A 22,653-nucleotide genomic window follows, 5' to 3' on the forward strand; every position below is an offset into this window, starting at 1 on the left:
GAATATATAGATGGGAATGAAACTGGAAAGTTTGGTGTATGAAAGTACTACTGAAGTGGAGATTTCTGGCTCAGAGTTTGAGAAAACCTTTTTGAAGATACATTTTGCAAGGAACTGCATGTGAATATGGTATTGTTTTTCCCACTTTGACCATGAAACTTCACCAGTTGATAGCTTGTATTAAGAGAAAAAAATGTATACTACACCTTTTCTGAAATTTTATGTTTAAATATATATAAACATTATCTAATGCTGAATTTAGGAGAAATTCCCAAGCACAAATAGACAAAATGTAGTAAAATTTAATGGGTTTTATGTTCTACTTGTCTGAAAGAATATGTTAAATAAGCAAAATAGCCCAAAATCAAAATTTAAAAGTGTGTGGGGAAAAAAGTTTTTGCTTGTGTTTTGCCTTATGTCATTTGATTAGACTTTTGGTGTTGGTGAGGACAAAGAGTAAAGTGAGATTCCAAATAAATAAGTAATGCAACCAATACAGATGTCACAGATGCATATCAATATATATTTTCAGGATAATTTACGTAAAATACAATTCTCAACATCAAGCATCGTAAGCATAGCCAGCCAGATCCAAAATTGAACCTGGTCGTATACATAAAAACATACAATCTGAATTATAGCCTCCAAAATCCTGTAGAATTACATTGTCACAGTAAACTACAACCATATTAACAGACAACTCAAAAGAGTGCATTTTAAAGCATGGCAAGTACAACAAATAACGTGAAACACCAATATTGTGCCATCCAGGATATGTTACACGCCTCTGTTGGGAAAAACATATCTTCTATAACAAGTCTGGCTGCAAAATTGAACAATATTCCTCTTTCACTTCTTTGCTGCCAAGAAAAAGAGCCTCAGATTTCAGGATATGCTCCACACATTCTATGGTCTTGATGTCTTTAAGAAATGTACAAACACAGTAGTTGTTTTTGTTGATAATTCAACCATCTCCCATCTTAATCTACAGGTGCATCTCAATAAATTAGAATATCTATAGTCTATTTCCAGTAGTTCAAGTCAAATAGCCCCAACCAAGTATTGAGTGCATATAGATGGACATACTTTTCAGAGGCCAACATTTGCATATTAAACTTTTTGAAACTTGTCTTTTGTAATTTTTTTTTTTTGAGACACTGAATTTTAGGTCTTTGTTAAATGTAAGCCATAATCATTATAATTAGAAGAGATTAAATGATGCAAGACATGAAATGTTTCATTCTGTGTGTCTTAACGGATCTATATAATGTGGTTTTCCACTTTTTAAATTGAATAACTGACTTTTGTATGATATTCTCATTTATTGAGATGCACCTGTAAGGATATCTCGACCTCACTTGTCTGAATGAATCTGATCCAAGTGTTTGCATTGTGATGTTGATGGTAATGGAGGCAAGTTAAACACAGTGAGGATTACCGGGAAACCAGCAGATACTGAAGGGAGCAGGAACAGTCCTATTTTACCGCCTACATCCTCTGAATCTCAAAAAGACGGACATCGGTGTCATACCAGATCGGAGGGTCCACATTGCTGGAAAAACAAAAAAAAGATGTTAGCGTTAAGTCAGTGTGAATAGACGGCTGTTTGCATGATCCTCCGCTCTTACGGCTGACTCACCGCAAATAGACGACACCCCACATGTAGGTGCGAAACCACATGGCCGTGCCTGCGTTGGCCTGATACTTTCTGATGAGGATGGGGTGAGGAACTGGCAGCAGGCCCACTAATGTGCCATGCTGGAGAAATTTCAAGATCTCTGATTCATCTGTCAGACCCCTGTAGTGAAGAAAAAGGTTATATTTCAAAAGAATCTCAGCCAACATATGATTTTATTTTACATGCTGACCAGAAACGAATTGTTTACATACTTGTCGATGCAGATCTTCTCCACCTGGGGAACCAGCACTTGTAGAAGTCGCATGATAGTCTGCAAGGGTAGCTTACACTTCCAGGACAGAACCTAGGATTTAAAAAAAAAAAAAAAAAGTAAATCCAGATCAGTTACACATTTTTGTAAATTTCAATAATGGAGCAGGCTGATGAAGTTACCGACCCATTCTGGTGTGGGAACCCAAAACGATGTTGAAGACACACTTGACAAACGTCTTCTCTCCATTTCTGCTTCAGTGTAGAAAACATCCTGATAATGTGCAGACCAAGGTTATTATAGTTCACGAAAACTAGCAAAACAACGAAAACTAGAATTGAAAAAACATTTTTGTTAACTGAAATAAAAACAAAAACGAGTTTTTAAAAAAACGATAACTAACTGAAACTGTATTTTGTGGTTACAAAACTAATTAAAATTATAGTGAAAATGTTACTTACTTTTTACTTTTTTCATACGTAAACCTTTTGGTTGATATGAAACCTATTTCATCTATTTGGTTTTATGACTAAATAAACTTATTGGAGCTGAGATGGATAAAACAAAGGAAATAAAGGCAACATTTATTTTTACCTTATTGAATCTCGCACCCAACAAATACCCCATTACAAAAAAATAATACTAAAAATAATAAAAACTAAACTAAAACTAAGCATTTTTCAAAAAGTAAAAACTAATCAAAACAAGCAAACTCACTCTAAAAACTAATTTAAACTAAGTGAATTTGAAAACAAAAATTGACAACGAAATTAAAACTAAAACTAATGAAAAATCCTAAACTATTATAACCTTGGTGCAGACATAGATTAAATAACATGCAATAGCTTTAAAAACAAATATGCACACCAACACTTACTTCATTGTCTCGGCCTGAGTTTGACTCTGTGTCGCTGGTGCCGGCGACTGCGCTTTGGTCTGAGGGGGCTGTGTGAGCGGGCTCTGTCTTGTGAACTGACACCATGGTGCCATCCTCCGACACCTGGGACTTCTCAGTCAGTTTATCAATGCCTGCAGGAACACATGAATTAAAATAAATACTTCCAAGATAGGTCAGGTGATATTCTAGGCTGCATTTTAGTTATTGTCAACAACAAAAAACACCAAAATTAAGTATGAAGAGTATTGTCTTTGCTTAACCCATAAGAACCCATGGTGACACCCGTGTAACAAATACTTTAAATCTTCTACAACATCCCATATTCAGCTTTATGCTTCACCTTAACTCATTAAATCCCTAACCGACACATACTCAACAGCCTGGTGTGGTGGTCATGTGACTGTGACAGGACGTGACTTCTCCAAAATGTGGGTGTGACTGGAAACAGAAATGTGGAAAAAGTAGCTAAATTCAAAAAGCTTATTTTTTGTTAGGAGGCTAAGTTTAAACCCATTTAACAATTCCAATCCGTTAATAGCGTGTCCTGTATTGCATTTAACTTGTTCTGACCATATTTCCTGAACAAATTAAAGTCACAATTTTGATATATGTTATGGAGATGCAAACACAAAGGCAAATGGTTATTTGTTTTTATTTATTATTGATTTATTCTTATTTTGTTACTTAAAAACAAATCTGAAAAATAATTTGTTGTTAAGCAGCACTATTACTGTCACAATTTTGATATATGTTGTAGAGATTAAAGGAAAAGGCAAATTTGTGTTTCTGTAAGCAGAAAATGTGTCTAGTTTTTTTATTTTAAAATACAAAATATAAACATAAATACCATAAACGCCCACTGTAATGTATATATGTCACATCATAGATCTTTGACACTTAGGAGTAGTTTTTTTTTTAAACATCATAAATGTGTTCTATGTGGTCCACTTGGTCTGTGGTATATCCCCCATAATGTTCCTTTAAGTATTACTGGGTCTGGGTTCTTATGGGATAAAGCTTACTTCTCTGTGATACTGCACTTAAAACACATCAGTAAGCCACACCTTTGCACAAAGTGCCATGTTTCTTCTACAAGTCTTTGTAGTAAACTTGGGAAGTGTATTTTTTAATCTTTCTCAATTTTTTTAAAGTGACGTTTGCTAAGAACTACATTATTAGGCCCCTTTTTAGCCTTTATAGTTCGACAATCATAGTTCTCTTCAGGTGCTTATGTGCTTTGTGTTTGCTCAGGCACAGGACAGGATTCATACCTGGAATAGCGACCAGACTGGTCTTCAGTGTGCCCGGCTCTGCTGGCACAGCAGGGTGAGAGCCCTCCATGGACACGGTCTCCTGAGAGCTAGTGCGGGAAATAACATCCGGAGACTTCCTCTTCCTCTGCAGAGCCTTCTGGATGGAAGCAGGGTCAGACGGCAGGTTGGCCAACTGGTGGAACACGTTACGTTTGCGGATGATGGCGTACACCAGGTTGCAGTTTCCTGTAAGGTGAGAGAAAGAAGTATAGATTTACTCTGACAAAGTAAGTTCCTTTTTAATATCTTGATCCTGATACAAAAACAGAAAGAAGGAAGCTTTTGACACCAATGCATGCCCAGAATGGTGTTGTGTGTCTGCTTTGGTTTACCGTCAAACTGGTACTGGATAATGTTGTTGAAAGCCTCGAGAAGGAAGAACACAAGGTGATGGTTCTGTGCTACAGAGAACAGGAACCAGCTGGTGGAGAAGGCCTCCAGCAGGTGGAGCAGTTTATTGGCTGCCACCATGGACAGGCTCTTCAGATAGGGAGACACTGCAGAAGGAAAAGAAATGTTAAGAAGATGATTGATGAGACTATAATAGGTATTTTTTACTTAATAACATGGCATCTATTTCTTATGAGATGTTTAAACTTTTAAGTAATTTATGTTGCAAAAATAATATCTGCGCATTGTCAGACAGATGGCGCCAAAGCAATTCACCATTTACAACGATGGTGAGTAGGCAGTCAAACAGAGGCTGGAGACGTTGGTGGCCTGTGGTGATAATCTTGTGAAACACCTACAAAACAAACACAGTGACAGCTGTGAGCATTAGTTGTATCTTAATTTGGCAGCAATGAAGACCATTTCAGATGATGTAACGCAGTAGACACTCACCACTATCAGCAGATCAGCATGAGTCCCTGTGAACACTGGGATGTCCATGGGCACATGGACGGTGTAGGGCTTGTTCAGGCGCACGCCAAAGTTTCTCTCCCCGCTCAGCAGCAGCAAAATGAACACGCCAATGTGCATGAGTCCAACACGAGCTGCAGCCATCAAACACAACACAAGTTAATAAATATATGTGTGTAGTAGAGGCTTGTTCGATCAGTCAATCAATCAATCAGACTTTATTTGTATGGCACTTTTCATACAAGAGAAATGTAACACAAAGTGCTTTACATAAAAAAGGAAAAAAAATAATGATAATAATAATAATAATAATAATAATAATAATAATAATAATAAAACCTAGAAACAAGCAAACACCCTCCATCCCACCCATCCCATTATAAACAAAGCTCAAACTGAGGAAGCGCCATCTCAACGTCAAGCAGTGAGGAAACACTGGAGGCAGGTTAGAAATTAATTCAATAAAATAAATAAAAATAAAGTAAGGTAAGATTTAAAAAAAAAAAGAAGTAAATAATAACAATAAAAAGTAAAAAATAGATAAAAAAAGATAATGGATAAATGAACAACAATAAATAAATAATTAAAAAGTAGAGCATGATAAAATATATACATATAAAAATAGACTAATAACTAGTAGAAAATAAATAAATAAATAAATAAATAAATAAATAAAAGAGAAGATGTCGTAACACTAAGATGCGTGAGCAGAAAAATATTTTAAAATGGTTCACGTAAAAGCCAAATTAAAGAGATAAGTCTTAAGTTTGCTCCTAAGAATATGAAGCGTCTCTGATGCCCTCAGGTCTTCAGGAGGCTGTTCCACAGAGGTGGACCACAGTGAGAAAACCATGCCTCACCGTGGGGTTTTTGTCCTAACTTTAAGTTTTATTAAAAGGCTCCTAGAAGACCTAAGGGTCCTTGAGGGTTCATAGGATAAAAATAAATCAGATAAACAGGCTGGACTAAGACCATTAAGAGATTTATAAACCAGTAAAAGGATCTTAAAATCGATTCTGAAGCACACAGACAGCCAATGCAGAGACCTTAAAATAGGTGTAATATGAGTAAACTAGTTGGGTGCAACGAGACTGATAACAAGAGGATGAGACTCACACTGGTCTGCCCTGGCATCATTCAGGTAGAAGAGTATAGGAACCAGAATATCCAGCACATCACTGCTCTTCAGGACAAAAAACAGGAACTTCTGTTGTGGGAATACAAAGGAGACTTTGTTTGAGAAAAAAACAACAACATAGATTCTTCATAGGAGACACTACAGGGGAATTTACATGCATATGTTGTGTTTAAATATGCAAGGATGCCATTATCTTAATATATGTATTATGTAGATGGATGCTAAATGTGCTAATTTGCATATGTTTCCAGAACTGAAGTCTGAAATTTGGATAAAGCCAGGTTCAAAATGATTGTTTCATTTTATTGACATACCAGAGTGAAAGGTTTTTATAGAGGGGATATTGGATATATGTTTTTATCACTCCATAAATCTGAAAATGTCAACAGCCATAAAAATACCTTTTAAAATATTCAGTAAACCTGGAATGTTTGAAAGTTAAATGATTTCTAGCTCAGAATATGAGAAAAACAAACTCTGTTAAACTTCCCCCGTTGATTACTTACAGTAAGACAGTTCTTTTTTGGATTATGAGTTGGCTCAAATGTCATGTTTAAATATACAAATTAGACATTATTTAATGCTTATTTTTTCTGTGATTTTAGGAGAAATCTACAGACGCAAAAAAATGTAGTAAAATAAACACCTTAATGAGTACACACAGCTTGTCCACAATGTTTTTGTCTCGCCTTAATCAAGTCTTGTTTTCAGTTTTTTGTACCAACCTTATTGAAGTCACAAAGCTTCCAGAAAAGCACCAACAGCTCTTGGTGGAACTGGATCTTCTTGGTAGAGTTAGGCAGGTAAGTCTGAGTCAAAGGGTTGGTGAGCAAGCGAGCTAGACCCTTCAGTACAAAGTCAAAGTCCTGCCAATGGAGAGACACAATGAATTTTTGGACATCTTTACAGGAAAGTTCTTCATCTATCTTCATAGAAATGATAATCAGTATACCTCTTCTCTGTGGATCCTTGACAAATAGTTCACAAACAGGTTTTCAGGGCCTGCAGACTGCACAAAGATAAATAGATTCATTTGAATGATGTTTGTAATACAGTTGGCGCATTTATTTATTTCAGGTGGTCTTGGTTTCGTACCTCATGTTCCTCTATGCTGGACGGGGAGGGGGGCCGGTGGGGAACCCCTCCGTCATGCTCCAGCGTCACGATAAGGATCTGCACAGCCTGCTCCACCAGCTGCTCCCGGTAGTCCGAGAAGAGCAGGTGGTTGTAGGGGATGCCGTAGCCCACTGGATCATAGGCACACACCACATTCAGCAGAGAGGTGAACAGAGGCAAAGCATGTCTACGGAAGAAGACACATATTTTAAATTAAAATGACCATATATCGTAATATGCAATGATGTCACCTATTCTAGTCAATGCAGAAATGAAAATGCATCAAAATTGCATTTGCACATCATATCTAAATATATATATAATAAAGTGGGAGCAAAAAAGCTCTTGAGTGAAGATTTTTGAATTTGGGGAAAATAGTTTGGCAAAAAACATCTTAACTTAATCCACTTATAAGCTTTAATTTTGGAAAATACATCCACCTATTAGTGACAACAGACCCATAAAGTCATCGTCATTATAACTGAACAAACTCAACCTGTGATGAAGACCATGAAATGTGTTTGAAAGCTCTAGATAAACCCTAATAAGTATATATATATATATTTAATTTATTGCATTCTCTGCTGTGGCTAAATTCTATTTATTCACAATATTGTAAATTAAACTAATGAAGGTTTTAGATCGATGCACATCATCACATACAGGTATATCTCAAAAAATTAGAACATCATGAAAAAGTTCAATATTTTTTGCCAATCATTTCAGAAAGTGAAACTTGTATATTATATAGATTCATTATGCATAGAGTGAAACATGTCAAGCCTTTTTTTCTTGTAATTTTTATGATTCTGGCTTAGAGATAATGGAAACCCAAAACTCAGTGTCTCAGAAAATTTGAATATTGTGAAAAAGTTCAATATGTGAGTCCTGGGTCAGTGGTGGTTTGGGGCCATGTCCTCTGCTGCTGTTGGTCCACTGTGTTTTCTGAAGTCCACAGTCAACATAGCAGCCATCTAGCAGGACATTTTAGAGTCTTCATGCTTCCACAAGCTCTTTGGAGATGCTGCTTTCATTTTCCAGCAGGACTTGGCACCTGCCCACACTGGCAAATGTACCAAAAGCTGCTTAAGTGACCATGGTGTTTGTGAAAAAGGCCCCTCTGCCCTCTGCTGGTGGCCCGCGGCAGTAGCGCTGTTTTTTCCCACTGCACCTGAACTGGACCACACCTCGCACGGACTTGTGGGCGAGCCGACGCAATTACGCCGTCTTCTAACGCGAGCTGCCGGGGTCTGCTAGACTCGCGGCGTGGACGTGACTGACGCTGAATACGCTGAGCCGCAACTGTCATCCGGTGCAAAGTGCGTCTAGCGCAAGTGAGTGAAGTAAACGTGTGTGCCACCAAAGCTAGGTTGCTAGGTGTTAGCCTATTACATGTTACAGCTAGTGTTGTATTTTGGCTAGTTATGTTGCTGTTAAGAGTTTTCAGAGTCCGCTCTGCGGCCGCGGCGGCCATTAGTGGGTGACCTTGTTTATAATTCATCGACCTGTAGATGGCACTGTTGCCTTGCTGATGCCTTAATTACATGCTGTCACTATTCACCTGATGTTAATACTAATTTTCACTGTTTGCATAGTCACACTATTTTTCTACTTGTCAGGCTATGTTTTATTATACAGTGTGTAGATAATTAGTATTTAAGCTGTTTGAAATAATACATTTTCTGTGTTATTGACCTTTTGTATTGTGTTTATTTGTTGTTTACACAGAACCACTTATTCACTGGACAGTTGTGAGCATTGGATGTGGTTGGATTAATAAAGACATTGAACTGAGAACGTCGTTGTGATTCTGATCGATCACCTGCAGCGAGCTGCTATTGAGTGTCCAGCATAAATATAGTATAGAAGTCCAACCTTCTTCACAAAGTGGTCCTTCGAGCCGGATACCTGAGCCCACTGCAGATCACAATGTCTAATCCAGAGAGGATGGATCCTAGTAAACGTGTCAGGAGGCAGACATCCCTCCCCGCTTACCTCAAGGATTACATCCTTTTTGACACTCCAAAGGCAACATCACCACTCTCCACGCCTGCTGGAACATCTCATCCAGGAGAGGAGGAAGAGGGTGATGATGGTGGCTCACGTTCTGTATCGCCGATTAGTCAGCAGCGTTACAGCCCGCCACAGTGGACAGTAATTGATGCTGTAGAGAGCACTCCTAGCACCGACTGGAAGAATGAGTGCCAGAGGCTTAGAAGGGAACAGGAGAGCCTTCAAGCATCAATGCAGCAACTCAAACTGCAACATGAGGAACTTCGAGCTCGGAGTGGGCTCAGTGGGGCTAGGCTGGAGCAGCACCAGCAACCAAACAAACCTCGAGAGGCCCAGCGTTTGGTGGACGTCACGGCAGCGTACAGGGCACCAATCCAGCATCCTGACTGTGACCGGGAACCTGTAACCCCATTACACCAGCCCCGCCAACATTCAGTTGGAGATGAGTACTCAACCCAGCGCACCTCTCAACCAGGAAGGTACGACCTGTCTCCCTTTAGTCGTGACTATTATGCAGAGCCAGCATACACCTTGCCTCAGTCAAGACCAGCGCCCAGTGGCTATGGACATGATGTTGATTATACGTCAGAGTTCCGTCCTTCACAGGCAGAACACCATTACTCTCCAGAGCGATATGCCACCAGCAGAGAGCGCTATCACTCCCCACCACGGCACCACCACCGAGCCGAGGGCAGATATGAACACCATTATGGTTATTCTGCTAGTGACTATTCACCAGAAATGCACGGATACTCACATGGACGTTATCCTTCCAGACTTCCACCCAGGAGCCCCCCAGGTGGACAGGAGCGGACATACCGGGGGCCCACACCCACTATTCCGGACTTTGTTCATCCTAATCCTAGAGAGTTTTCGAGACTGCGAATGGCTTTAGATAACATCCTGCCTCGAGATGCCACAGAGCGTTTCAAATTCCAGATATTGGTGGACCATCTGAAATTAGAGGAAGCCCTTCTCATCGCAGACTCCTACAGCAACTCGCAGTACCCCTTCACAGACACCATGGCAGCCTTGAACCAGCAATATGGGCAACCACACCAGCTGGCTCTTCAGCGTATTGATGAGCTTATGGATGGACCTACCATCCCCAGCGGCGACATCAAGTCATTCCGAATGTTCGCTTTACGTGTCAGATCACTGGTGAGCATGTTGGAGCAGTTGGGGAGGAGAGGCAGAGTGGAACTGGATTGTGGGTCGCACGTTTCTCGCCTACTGGGTAAACTGCCTCATGACTTAAGAGCTGGTTTTCGGCGTTTCACACATCCACTCAGGATACCAGTCCCCACTTTACTGGACCTAGCAGACTGGTTGGAATACGAACTCCAGGTTCAGGAAGACATGTTGCAATATGGCAGCAGCTCATGGAAGGATGTGAACCCAAAACGTAAAGAACAGAAAAGGGGAATCAAGGCATCGCCAAAGGCATCCGTTCTGCTGGTGGGGGCAGAAACCAAACCCACAGACGAAACAACTTGGGGATCACCTAACAGTCAAGCCCCAAAGAAGTTTTGTCCATTTTGTGAGAATAATAAGCACTCACTCAATAACTGTACCAACTTCAAGCTTCTCAACAATGCACAGAAACGAGTATGGGTCCAGGACAATAACCGCTGTTGGCGCTGTGGCCGAAATCATCGAGCAGCCGAGTGTGACTTGAAAATGTGTTGCAAAACCTGCAATAATCGACACCTCCTTGCTCTACATGAGGTCAGTGTAAAGACTCCAGCAAAAGCGGATAAGGGTGACAAACCCAGGCCAGCAGTGCCAGGACCAGTGGGTCCTACTCCCCCAAACAGGACTGAAGAGGTCCTGTACATTGGGAAACCCCCTCAAGGACAACGCATTCTCCTTAAGGTCAGCAAAGTGGTGCTAAGGAATGGAGACCAAACCCTGGAGACATATGCCATACTGGACGACGGTTCAGAGCGCACCTTGCTTCTCCATTCAGCGGCCAAGCAACTTGGTCTTCAGGGCGAGCCTGAGAATCTGCCCCTTCGGACTGTAAGACAGGAGCCTCAGACCCTTCATGGGGCGGCAGTCTCCTTTACCGTCTCTCCAGCGGGTTCCCCAGATCAAGTTTACAACATAACGGGGGCCTTCACTGCACCACAACTGGGTTTAGGAGAACACACCTATCCAATCAGAACCTTGCAGCAGAAATTCAGCCATATGAGGAACCTGCCCATCCAGCCGTTTGAGGGTATCCATCCCTTGTTACTCATAGGGTCTGACCATCCCCACTTAATAACCCCTGTGGAGCCCGTCCGCTGTGGACCACCTGGGGCACCATTTGCAGTTAGAACCCGCTTAGGATGGACACTGCAGGGTTCAACCCATGGACTCAAACCATGCTACACAGAGCAGAACTGTCTCTTTACATCCTACAGGACCCCGCCAGCAGACCTTTACCACCAGGTTGAGAGGTTATGGCAGGTGGACGTGCTCCCTTGGCAGAGTGAAAAGGCTAGTATGCGGTCACGCCAAGACCAAGAGGCACTCCATTGCTTGGATGAAAAGACCCAGCGTGTGGAGGTAGAGGGCATCCACCGCTACGCCACCCCTCTGCTTCGTGTCCAGAACTTCCCTCAACTACGAGCACCCAAGGAGGCTGTACTTCCCCAGCTAAGAAGCACGGAAAGGAGACTCTCCAAAGCCCCTGAACTTGCCGCAGCATACAGGTCAGAGATACAAAGGCTGGAGCAAGCTGGCTACGTCGTCACGCTCGAGCCTGGAGCAGAAGACTCACCAAATAGCTGGTACATCCCCCACCACTTAGTGGTACACAATGGGAAGCCTCGTATAGTCTTCAACTGCTCATTTCAGTTCCAAGGCACTGACCTGAACAAACTCTTGCTTCCTGGCCCCACACTAGGAGCGTCCCTGCTAGCAGTCCTCCTCCGCTTCAGGGAGCATGCTGTCGCGGTGACCAGTGACATACGTGGTATGTTCCACCAAGTTAGGCTCCTCCCAGAGGATCAGCCATTCCTCCGCTTCCTTTGGAGAGATCTCCAACGTGAACAGAAGCCCACAGTGTATGAGTGGCGAGTGCTCCCTTTCGGCACGACATGCAGTCCATGCTGTGCTACGTATGCACTCCAAAAGCATACATTGGACCACACCCAGCCCGGTGAGGCAGTCAGGGATTCAGTGCTTCAGTGCTTCTATGTCGATAACTGTCTGCAGAGTGTAACTTCAGAGGAGGAAGCCAAAGCCCTGGTGGACCAGCTACAGACCCTCCTGTCCCAGGGTGGCTTTGAACTGCGGCAGTGGGCGAGTAACCACCCTGACACTATCCGTCACCTCCCTGCCGAGTACAGGTCTGTCAGTGCTGAGAAGTGGATATCTCAAGGCCAACCCGACCAGCAGGAATCAGCCCTAGGCCTCCAGTGGCACTGTCAAACTGACACACTCTCCTATAAGTCCCGAGCAGTCGTAACTGCTGAGCCCACCATGCGCTCCATCTATAAGGTGTTGGCCAGTCAATACGATCCCCTGGGGTTCCTTGTGCCCTACACAACAAGAGCCAAAGTGCTTGTCCAACACCTGTGGGAGAAAAAGAGGGATTGGGACGACCCAGCTTTACCGGAACAGCTGCTGCATGCATGGAAAGAGTGGGAGGAGGAGCTGTCTAATCTGCAACATTTAACCTTGCCAAGAGGTTATACCAGCCCTGAGTTGGACTCCCGCAACAGCAGGCGTGAGGTCCATGTGTTTTGTGATGCCTCAGAACAGGCATACGGCTCTGTGGCATACCTCAGAACTGAGAGTCAAAGCGGAGCAGTTGAAATAGCATTCATCACGGCACGGTCAAGAGTAGCTCCGAAGAAGCAGCAATCCATCCCACGTCTAGAACTGTGTGCTGCTTTGACAGGAGCTCAGGTAGCCAAGCTGCTGAGGACTGAGCTGACTTTGCACATACAGCAAGTGACTTTATGGACTGACTCTACTACCGTCCTCACTTGGCTAACATCAGAGTCATGCCGTTTTAAAGTGTTTGTGGGCACCAGAGTGGCCGAGATTCAAGACCTCACTGCTGGTGATACCTGGCGTTACGTAGAGTCTGCCTCGAACCCTGCTGATGACATCACCAGGGGGAAACCACTCTCTGCTCTGAAAACTGATAGCCGCTGGAACTGCGGACCGCCTTTCCTTCACAAGCCCCCAGATCAGTGGCCAGAAACACCCCAGCTGCCAACAGCTTCCGCACAGGGTGAAGAATTGAAGAAGCCAGCCTTCTGTGGGATGAATTCAGCACTCCCTGCACCGCCTGTACCAGATGCCACTCAGTTCACAACTTTCAGCGATCTCATAGCTGCAACAGCTCACTCCCTAAATGGGGCGGCTAAGGACGCACTTACAGCTGAGGACTACTGCAAGGCACAAGTAGCCCTCCTGCAACGTGTGCAACTAGAATGCTTCCCTGTGGAATTCGCTCAACTGAAGTCTGGTAAGCCAGTACTAAGGAGTAGCCGCCTCCTCACCCTGGCCCCAGAGTTTGATGTCAACGATGAGCTCATCCGTGTAGGTGGACGCTTGCGCTACAGCAGCCAGCTCGATCCTGAGGCTATCCATCCTGTTGTGCTGGATGCCCAGCACCCTATCACGCAGCTGATCATTAAAGACATCGACGAGCAGCTCCATCACCCTGGTCCGGAAAGAGTCTTTTCGGAGATTAGACGCAAATACTGGATCCCACGAGGTCGCGAAGCTGTTCGCCGCCATCAACGAGGCTGCACAGAATGTCACAGATGGCGTAGCAAGCCCGAGATTCCCAAGATGGCTGATCTGCCACCCGCAAGACTACGACTCTACAAGCCAGCCTTCTTCTCTACAGGCGTGGACTGCTTTGGCCCATATTCCATCAAAATAGGGAGAAGAAGTGAGAAACGCTGGGGGATCATGTTCAAGTGCATGACAACTCGAGCGGTGCATGTTGACCTCCTCTCCAGCATTGACACTGATGCCTTTCTCATGGCTTTGAGGCGATTCATCGCGAGGAGGGGCAAGCCATTTGAACTGCTCTCAGATCAAGGGACCAACTTCCGAGGGGGCGATCGTGAGCTGCAAGAGGCCTTTGCAGCCCTTCAACCAGACCTTCAGGAGCAGCTTGCCCCTCAGCAGATCCAATGGAAATTCAATCCGCCTAATGCCCCCCATTTTGGAGGATGTTGGGAGCGAGAAATCCGCTCCCTAAAGCAAGCCTTGCAGGTCACACTTGGAGCACAACTAGTGACAGAAGAGGTGCTGAGGACGCTCCTTATTGAGGTAGAAGGAATCCTCAACTCAAAACCTCTAGGCTACACCTCATCTGATATCGGGGATCCCGATCCCATCACCCCGAACTCCTTGCTGATCGGGCGGCCAGACGCTTCTCTCCCCCAAGTTGTGTACCCTGAATCTGAACTCCTGGGAAGACGACGTTGGCGACATAGTCAGCTCCTCGCTGATCATTTCTGGCGAAACTTCATCAAGTTCTACCTGCCAAGCCTTCAGTCTCGTCAAAAATGGCATTCAGATAAGCCAGATCTGCACATTGGCAAGGCGGTAATGATCATGGACCCACAGTCCCCTCGTTCACTGTGGTCAGTAGGAACGGTCACTAATGTCTTCCCTGGCCTTGATGACAAAGTGAGATCTGCTGAAGTGAAGGTGGGCGACCGTACCTACACAAGGCCGGTAGGTCGGCTCATTCAGCTCCCTGCATTGCCTGACTGATTAGTCAACCCCCGGACTCACTACAGCAGCCTTTGAGCTGTTTCCCTGTAGATTTGCAGGGCCCTTTGTGTACATGGTCCAGTTTTCCCTTGGAAACCTGGGGGCGGCTGTGAAAAAGGCCCCTCTGCCCTCTGCTGGTGGCCCGCGGCAGTAGCGCTGTTTTTTCCCACTGCACCTGAACTGGACCACACCTCGCACGGACTTGTGGGCGAGCCGACGCAATTACGCCGTCTTCTAACGCGAGCTGCCGGGGTCTGCTAGACTCGCGGCGTGGACGTGACTGACGCTGAATACGCTGAGCCGCAACTGTCATCCGGTGCAAAGTGCGTCTAGCGCAAGTGAGTGAAGTAAACGTGTGTGCCACCAAAGCTAGGTTGCTAGGTGTTAGCCTATTACATGTTACAGCTAGTGTTGTATTTTGGCTAGTTATGTTGCTGTTAAGAGTTTTCAGAGTCCGCTCTGCGGCCGCGGCGGCCATTAGTGGGTGACCTTGTTTATAATTCATCGACCTGTAGATGGCACTGTTGCCTTGCTGATGCCTTAATTACATGCTGTCACTATTCACCTGATGTTAATACTAATTTTCACTGTTTGCATAGTCACACTATTTTTCTACTTGTCAGGCTATGTTTTATTATACAGTGTGTAGATAATTAGTATTTAAGCTGTTTGAAATAATACATTTTCTGTGTTATTGACCTTTTGTATTGTGTTTATTTGTTGTTTACACAGAACCACTTATTCACTGGACAGTTGTGAGCATTGGATGTGGTTGGATTAATAAAGACATTGAACTGAGAACGTCGTTGTGATTCTGATCGATCACCTGCAGCGAGCTGCTATTGAGTGTCCAGCATAAATATAGTATAGAAGTCCAACCTTCTTCACAGTGTTACTGGGCTGGACTGGTAAACCTACTTGGCTAACCTGAACCCCATAGGAGTCTATGGGCTGTTGTCAAGAGGAAGGTGAGAGACACCAGACGCAGATGAGCTGAAGGCTGCTATAAAAGCAACATGGTGCCGTAGGCTGATCACCTCCATGCCACCAAGTATTAAAGGAACACTCCACCGTTTTTTCATATTAAAACATGTTATTCGGTCAAGTAAGACGAGTTGATACAGACCTCTTGCGTCTCAATGCGTGCACTCAATCGCCCTGGCGCGCGGCGCCACTTGGCTAGCACTTAGCTTAGCCCAGTTCATTCATTAGGATCCAAACAGATGGACAGTTAGAAGCGACCAAACTCCTCCACGTTTTCCCTATTTAAATACAGCTACACGAGTAGTTAAACGACCAAGTATGGCGACACAAAATAAAACATGGCGCTTTTCTAAGCGGATAAAAAGGATAACTATAATGTATGGCGGAATAGCACTTGGGAGCACTTCGACTCGGCACAGTAATATCATCACTCCTGAGGGGAGAAGATTTTTCAGGAGTGATGATATTACTGCGCCGAGTCGAAGTGGAAAACGTGGAGGAGTTTGGTCGCTTCTAACTGTCCATCTGTTTGGATCCTAATGAATGAACTGGGCTAAGCTAAGTGCTAGCCAAGTGGCGCCGCGCGCCAGGGCGATTGAGTGCACGCATTGAGACGCAAGAGGTCTGTATCAACTCGTCTTACTTGACCGAATAACATGTTTTAATATGAAAAAACGGTGGAGTGTTCCTTTAATGCAGTAATTCATGCATTCGCTTTGGACCAAAGTGTCAGCTAAATAACATGTAATGTAATGTAAATGCAAAAGGAGGCCCAACCAAGTATTGAGTGTATAGAAATTAAAATACTTTTCAGAAAAATGACATCTGTGTTTAAAATATCCTTTTTCTTTATTGATCTTATGTAATATTCTAATTTTCTGAGACAGGTGAGTTTTGTGTTTTCATTATCTGTGTTCACTGTATGCGTAATGAATCTATATAATATATGAGTTTCACTTTCTGAAATGATTGACAAAAAATATTGAATTTAATTAAACGTCATTCAATTTCATGATATTTAATTTTTTTTAGATGTACCTGTATGTTGTTTTTTTCCGGAAATATTACCTATTTTCTGTGGAGCAGAAGAATGTCACCCAGGGATTGAGGACGTTGTTGTCCGTTGAAGAAGGCAGGTACATGGCCTCAGAGAAGCAGGTTAGTAACAATCTCAGCAATTCTGTCCTGAAGAGGAGCAGTGAAAAAAAGCATAGAGATGGACAGAAAAAAAAGAGTCACCCACTTTAAACTGACAGACTAAAGCCTGTTAGTGATACAGATGCTGCCAAACACAGCTGCATGCAGCCGGCTGACTCACCTATTCAGATCGTGGATGTAGTTGAGAGGGGGCGACTGTGCAAAGCCCACCCCTGCCTCCCAGATGTATTCACAGCTGTCTATAGACTGCATGTTCTCTACAGAGTCCTGCATGCGGTCAAAAAAAGAAAAATCCCAAATGATTTTGTTCAAAGTGCAGTATTGCAGAAAAAAACACCAAGTGCAGAAAACATATCTCAGGATATATGTACAGTCAGATTGCAAAACTGTTGTTGTTCTGATCTGTATAGTTGAGATATAGTTTAGGTTTCAGTGGTGGAAATATTCTAAATATAGTTAAGCAAGGCAAGACGGCTTTATTTATATAGCACACTTCATACACAGGGCAACTTAATGTACTTAACCTCTACATAAAACAGAATTTAAAACATACGCTTAAAAAGAAAACCCACCCAAAAGTACAGAAAAAATAGATGGACAGAAAGAAAAGAGCTAGATTAAAATGGCGCATAAAATAATAAAATAATAAATAATGAAATCATTTTGCAGATAAAAGATTAAACTTTTAAAGTGTTTTAAGAGGAGCTCATCCATAAGCAAATGAAAAGAGAAATGTTTTTAACCTGGATTTCAAAACATTCGCATTTGAGGCTGATTCAGTTCTGTTGGTAGTTTGTTGTTGATTGCAGCATATTAACAGCTAAATGCTGCTTTACCATGTCGACAGTGTACAATGCTAAGCTTCTGTGTAGGAACTCCTTCCTGCTTCTTCAAACTGCGGGCGTGCTGACCTCAATCTACTGTAGGTTATGCACTGAATATAGATAAGTACCTCATACAACCCCACTTCAAAAAAATGTAACTATCCCTTTAAGAGACAAGCAACCTTTGCTGTCATGACTCTCTCCTTTTTCTGAACTTCCTTTAGAAACTGTATCTCAGCATATGTTTCATGATGTATTTTAGAGAGGAAATGTAAAACTAATGGCACAATAATGAGCACAGTATACTCCAGTTTACCAAGGAAGTTTAAACCCCTAGAAAGCACTGGCTGTAAACAAAGTTGCAACCTGAAAGGCAACATTCCTTTCTTGCTCGTTGGGGATGAGGAATTCTTCCTGGTGTTTCATCAATCATGATCACAAGGAAGTGCGTGCTCAAAAAATATATCTTAACCCTTTGATGCACAACTTATTGACACCCTTTCTCATGCACAACATGGGTCTGATATGACCCACATTCATTCCCCATGTTATTTAATGCTGCTGTGTGTTTCTGTGCTCTATCTTTTGATATCAACTTATGTTATGATTGAATATTCCAAGTATTCTTTAAATATCTTGTTTTTGATAACAACAGATCATTATTTTCATTTTGCCTGTCATACTTTATGAAGAAAAAAAGTTTTTGTATTATTACATAGCTAACTATTTGGATTAGTAGCTTGCTAAGCTAACTACTTAGCCAAGAAGTTAGCTAAGTAGTTAGCTTAGCAAGCTCCTTAGCTAAATACTTAGCCAAGAAGTTGGCCAAGTAGTTAGCTTAGCAAGCTCCTTAGCTAAATACTTAGCCAAAAAGTTAGCTTAGTAGTTAGCTTAGCAAGCAATTTTGCTAACTACTTAGCCAAAAAGTTGGCTAAGTAGTTAGCTTAGCAAGCTACTTAGCTAAAAAAAATGGATATGGGTCATTTTGTTGTGCATTAGAAGGGTAGTGACACAAAACGGGATTTTATTAAAAAATGAATTAAGGAAAAAATAAAATTAGGCTGTATGATGACCAAAAACAAACTAATTGAGGAAAACCTGGAATACTGAATGATGAAAATAATTTATGTCAAAGATATAGAACATAAAAACTCTGTCGGGTCACTTTAGACCCATGTTGTGCATCAAAGGATTAGATGAACAAAAAAGATCATGTTAAACATTTTCCAGCTATTATCATAATGTGTCAGCATTTATCTAATATTTCTGGACGGTGACAACTTGCACAGTGACAGGGCTCTGGGTACTCACGGGGCCTCTCCTATGGCTGTGCACAGTGAAGTCGGGGCAGAAGAGGAGGTCGGCGATAGCCAAGAGCAGCGACTCGGCCAGTGGTCGAGCTCCATCATCCTCATCCAGTTCATCTGTCTGGAAACGATGGACACATAGTATATGTATGAGACTAGATCCAGATAATGAACATTATTCTCTAGCATGCATTGAAAGAAATGGTGTGAAAGGTAAAATGGAAAAAAAAAAGTGGGTGATGACTTGGAAGGAAACGGTTCAGTGCAGTTGATATTTCCTGCTCAACGGGGAAAAGTCAATACACCTCCTTTCAACTGGAATGAGGAAACCAATTTGGCTGGTAGTTAAGGCTAGAACAGGCTGTGATTTCATAATGCTGTATTGTATTACTGGAGTGAGTGAGCATCTAAAAAGCCTGATGAGAATATTTTTTCGTAACTGGTCATATTTTTAGTTGCAAATAACATTATGTGTTCAAAGTAAGATTATGTAACTGTTTGATAAAAAGTGTTAAAAGACCTGTTTTGATGCTTTTTGCAAGTACGTTTTTTTGTCTTTGCAAGTGCTTACTCACCCCAGCCCGCCCAGCACCAGGCACTGTCGACCAGAAGAATCCTCTCCAGTCCTGGTCCTCAAAGATGTAGGGGAGGATGCGGCTCAGGATGCGAGTGCAGTTCAGGATCACCTGCTTTTCTCTCTCTGTGGGGCAACCAGACTCTGCACCCTGCACCAATTTCTCCACAGCCTGAGGAGACAAGACAGATAATCAGGTGAAACATGTAGTGAGTCAGACATGCTGTGCTTCACACAGGAAAAAAAGGTTACCATAGATTTTTTTAAATTCAATTTCTATACTCCAATTTGGTTAGTGAGGCATTCCCAGTCAACATGCACAGTACCATCACACTCAGTTTCTTAGACTTGTTGTTCCATCTGAAATTCTTTTTTAAAGGGGGATCTATTATGTTAATTTCCAGGTTATGTGAGGTTTCTAAAAGAACATGTTTACATGTTTTAGTGTTCAAAAACATTATTTTATTATTCTCATACTATCAGTCCATCATCTTCTATCTGAAACCATCCATTTTAGCACCTGTCTCTTCAAGCCCCGCTCCTAAAAAAGCTCAGTCTGCTCTGATTGGTCAGTGTTTCCGGGTCTTCCGAATCAAATTCTTTGCAACGTCATTGCAGCCGAGAGACTGTAACTGCACTGTGGTAGGACTTTCTACTTATATATAGTATATTTGTGACATCGCAACCTTGCAGAAGTCCCAGCGTACAGATACTGTTTTTGAATACTGGTTGTCTGCATTCCTCTGTGGATTAAGCATTTTTATACTTTCACAGTATTTATATAACACCTATCTGCTTTAAAATAAAAAAAAGACATGGAAATCTCACTTCTTACAGTATGGAGCCTTTCGCATAAAATTATTTGTAAATATATTTTAATTAGGTTATTTACAGTTATATGATCCACATTAACTATACCAAAAACTGGATTAAGATTATGTTGCTTTTGGAAAACAAAGACAAACAATCTACATGATCTCATAACTTCATTTGGTATCATTAACTGGGAAGTACACTAATAGCTGCATGATATCAGTGCATATAGTCTGTTCATGCAGTGGGACTTTATCAAAGATGTACTTTTTAAAAGGATTCATTGTCTAAATTTAATCAACAGCATGTTGCAGACTGTGTCTAAAATAGGTAACAAACCTCTTTAAATCAGCTTCAAGGGCTCTCGTCTCCTCCTCTTTATTTAATTAGGCTGTAAGCATCCAGTATGTCTGTTTTGTTTCTGATAGCTGGCTTCAAACGGAAGCTGGTACCAAGAGACGGGAAGCGAAGGGAAAGGGAAGGGGAGTTGACTCACTTTATGTTCACATCTGAGAGCATGAGGCAGTGCCTTGCTGACAGATGCTTGTGCTGGGCTCTAACAAACAACATTATTCCATGATGTGGCCTCAAAGCGAAGAGTGTCCCCATGCAATCTCATATTCAAGTTTGCATTACACAGATGCATTAGCAGTTCATACAGTGTGTACCTTATAGCAGAGGGTTGCTAAATTGGAGGGGGACTCCTCTCTAACAGCTCTTATCTCTGCAGCTGGCACCAGTGCAAAAACATCCTGGACCGTGGTGGTGGTGTCTGCCCAGAACTGGTCCCAGAAGGCGTCGTCTGTGGCTTCCACTGGCTGTAGAAAATATGTTTACTTTTCAATTCCCATAGATAGATAGATAGATAGATAGATAGATAGATAGATAGATAGATAGATAGATAGATAGATCTTGAGCAAAACTGAGCATTTAATGAAAGTGTGATTTAAAAAACAATGGCCTTATTCATCTTGCAGTACAATAAAAAATATAGTTGTGCCCTTTTATTCATAATGCATACATGCTTTGTTTGGTCTTCATTATACAGCTCATCCGAGGCCTACCTCAAGCCAATGTAAACACAACTTCTATTCTAGCAGCAGTGAAGAAACATTATCTGGCACACTGGTCTCAGCACAGTCCACCTGCCGCAGCTGCAAACGTGGTCATTGCCAGACCTACGTCATCACTTTTGATTTAGCTACGCCATCGTTTGTTTTATAACAAAATTTAAACCCATACAGCCTAGAAAAAAAGCTTCATGATAATCTGCATCCATGAAGCAACCATAATGTAGTTGATGACAAATACGACAGGTGCAGTGCATGCAGTATGTCTACACCGATCTAGTAAACATTTCGATTTTGCAAAACAAATGAATATCAGACAAAAATAACGCATGCAACATGATCTGTTTTTTAATGCTGCTACATCATAGGCTACGCGTTATCTCATCTCCTCGGTGATGCTCTCCGGAGCGCTCACCGCCACACTGTCTCTCTCTTCATTTAATCCTTTATTCGGCTGTATGTGAGCGTATATACCTGTGTTTTGGTTGTCAGTTGAATCACCGCTTTCCTGAAGTTTAGTTTTGAGTCGGTGCTGCCCATTGCGATTATTTCCCTTTATAATAACAGGACCGCTGCCGCTGAGGATCCCTGTTAATCTCAGCCCTTTCCTTCGCTTGAGTCATTGGCGGAGGCGTTTTTTTTTATTCTATTGGCTGGCTGGACCTGCTGCACTACAGGGTGTAACTTCCGGGTTGTGAATATGTCAACCACTTAGTGAAATTGGGTGCTTTATTTTCCAGCATTTTCAACTGCTGTATGCAAAACTGTTTATGTCCTTTGTCTATAAATGCATCCATATCTTGTATAAGACGGCCACAGTGGTTTTAATGGGAGATAGGCAGCAACGCGGTTTCTGTTACATTAGATTTGGACAGTATTTTCGACACTTAGAGCAACAATTACATTTAGCTCCGGCGCTAAATAAAACCGCTGTAGTTTATTGAAAACAGTGACATATT

General features: G+C 42.3%; 1 protein-coding gene and 2 long non-coding RNA genes across 3 annotated transcripts; 2 read left to right on the plus strand and 1 right to left on the minus strand.

The window, feature by feature from the left end:
• Positions 1-502: 502 nt before the first annotated feature.
• hid1a (HID1 domain containing a) lies at positions 503-22,301 on the minus strand. Its single transcript, XM_059348392.1, has 19 exons — positions 22,169-22,301; positions 21,293-21,442; positions 19,813-19,983; positions 19,242-19,358; positions 17,267-17,373; positions 17,017-17,133; positions 7,195-7,402; positions 7,052-7,108; positions 6,825-6,965; positions 6,078-6,168; positions 4,944-5,095; positions 4,767-4,845; positions 4,433-4,597; positions 4,059-4,286; positions 2,767-2,918; positions 2,076-2,162; positions 1,891-1,982; positions 1,640-1,798; positions 503-1,552 (listed from the first exon to the last, which is right to left on the minus strand). The coding sequence occupies exons 1-19, from the start codon at positions 22,232-22,234 to the stop codon at positions 1,489-1,491; spliced, it is 2,403 nt and encodes an 800-aa protein (XP_059204375.1). The 5' UTR covers positions 22,235-22,301; the 3' UTR covers positions 503-1,488.
• On the plus strand, positions 8,461-9,012 carry LOC131983633 (uncharacterized). Its single transcript, XR_009395475.1, has 2 exons — positions 8,461-8,549; positions 8,944-9,012. It is a non-coding gene; the product is annotated as an uncharacterized LOC131983633 (long non-coding RNA).
• On the plus strand, positions 15,214-15,765 carry LOC131983634 (uncharacterized). Its single transcript, XR_009395476.1, has 2 exons — positions 15,214-15,302; positions 15,697-15,765. It is a non-coding gene; the product is annotated as an uncharacterized LOC131983634 (long non-coding RNA).
• Positions 22,302-22,653: the final 352 nt, after the last annotated feature.

This window comes from Centropristis striata, chromosome 13 (genome assembly GCF_030273125.1).
Source record: "Centropristis striata isolate RG_2023a ecotype Rhode Island chromosome 13, C.striata_1.0, whole genome shotgun sequence".
In the NCBI taxonomy this organism is placed as follows: Eukaryota; Metazoa; Chordata; class Actinopteri; order Perciformes; family Serranidae; genus Centropristis; species Centropristis striata.

Coding starts and splice junctions, on each gene's coding strand:
- hid1a (XM_059348392.1), bottom strand. CDS start 22,234: ATGGGCAGCACCGACTCAAAACTAAACTTCAGGAAAGCGGTGATTCAA. Junction 17,374..19,241: donor ACAGCCATAGGAGAGGCCCC/GTGAGTACCCAG, acceptor GACCGCATGCAG/GACTCTGTAGAGAACATGCA. Junction 1,983..2,075: donor GGGTTCCCACACCAGAATGG/GTCGGTAACTTC, acceptor TTTAAATCCTAG/GTTCTGTCCTGGAAGTGTAA.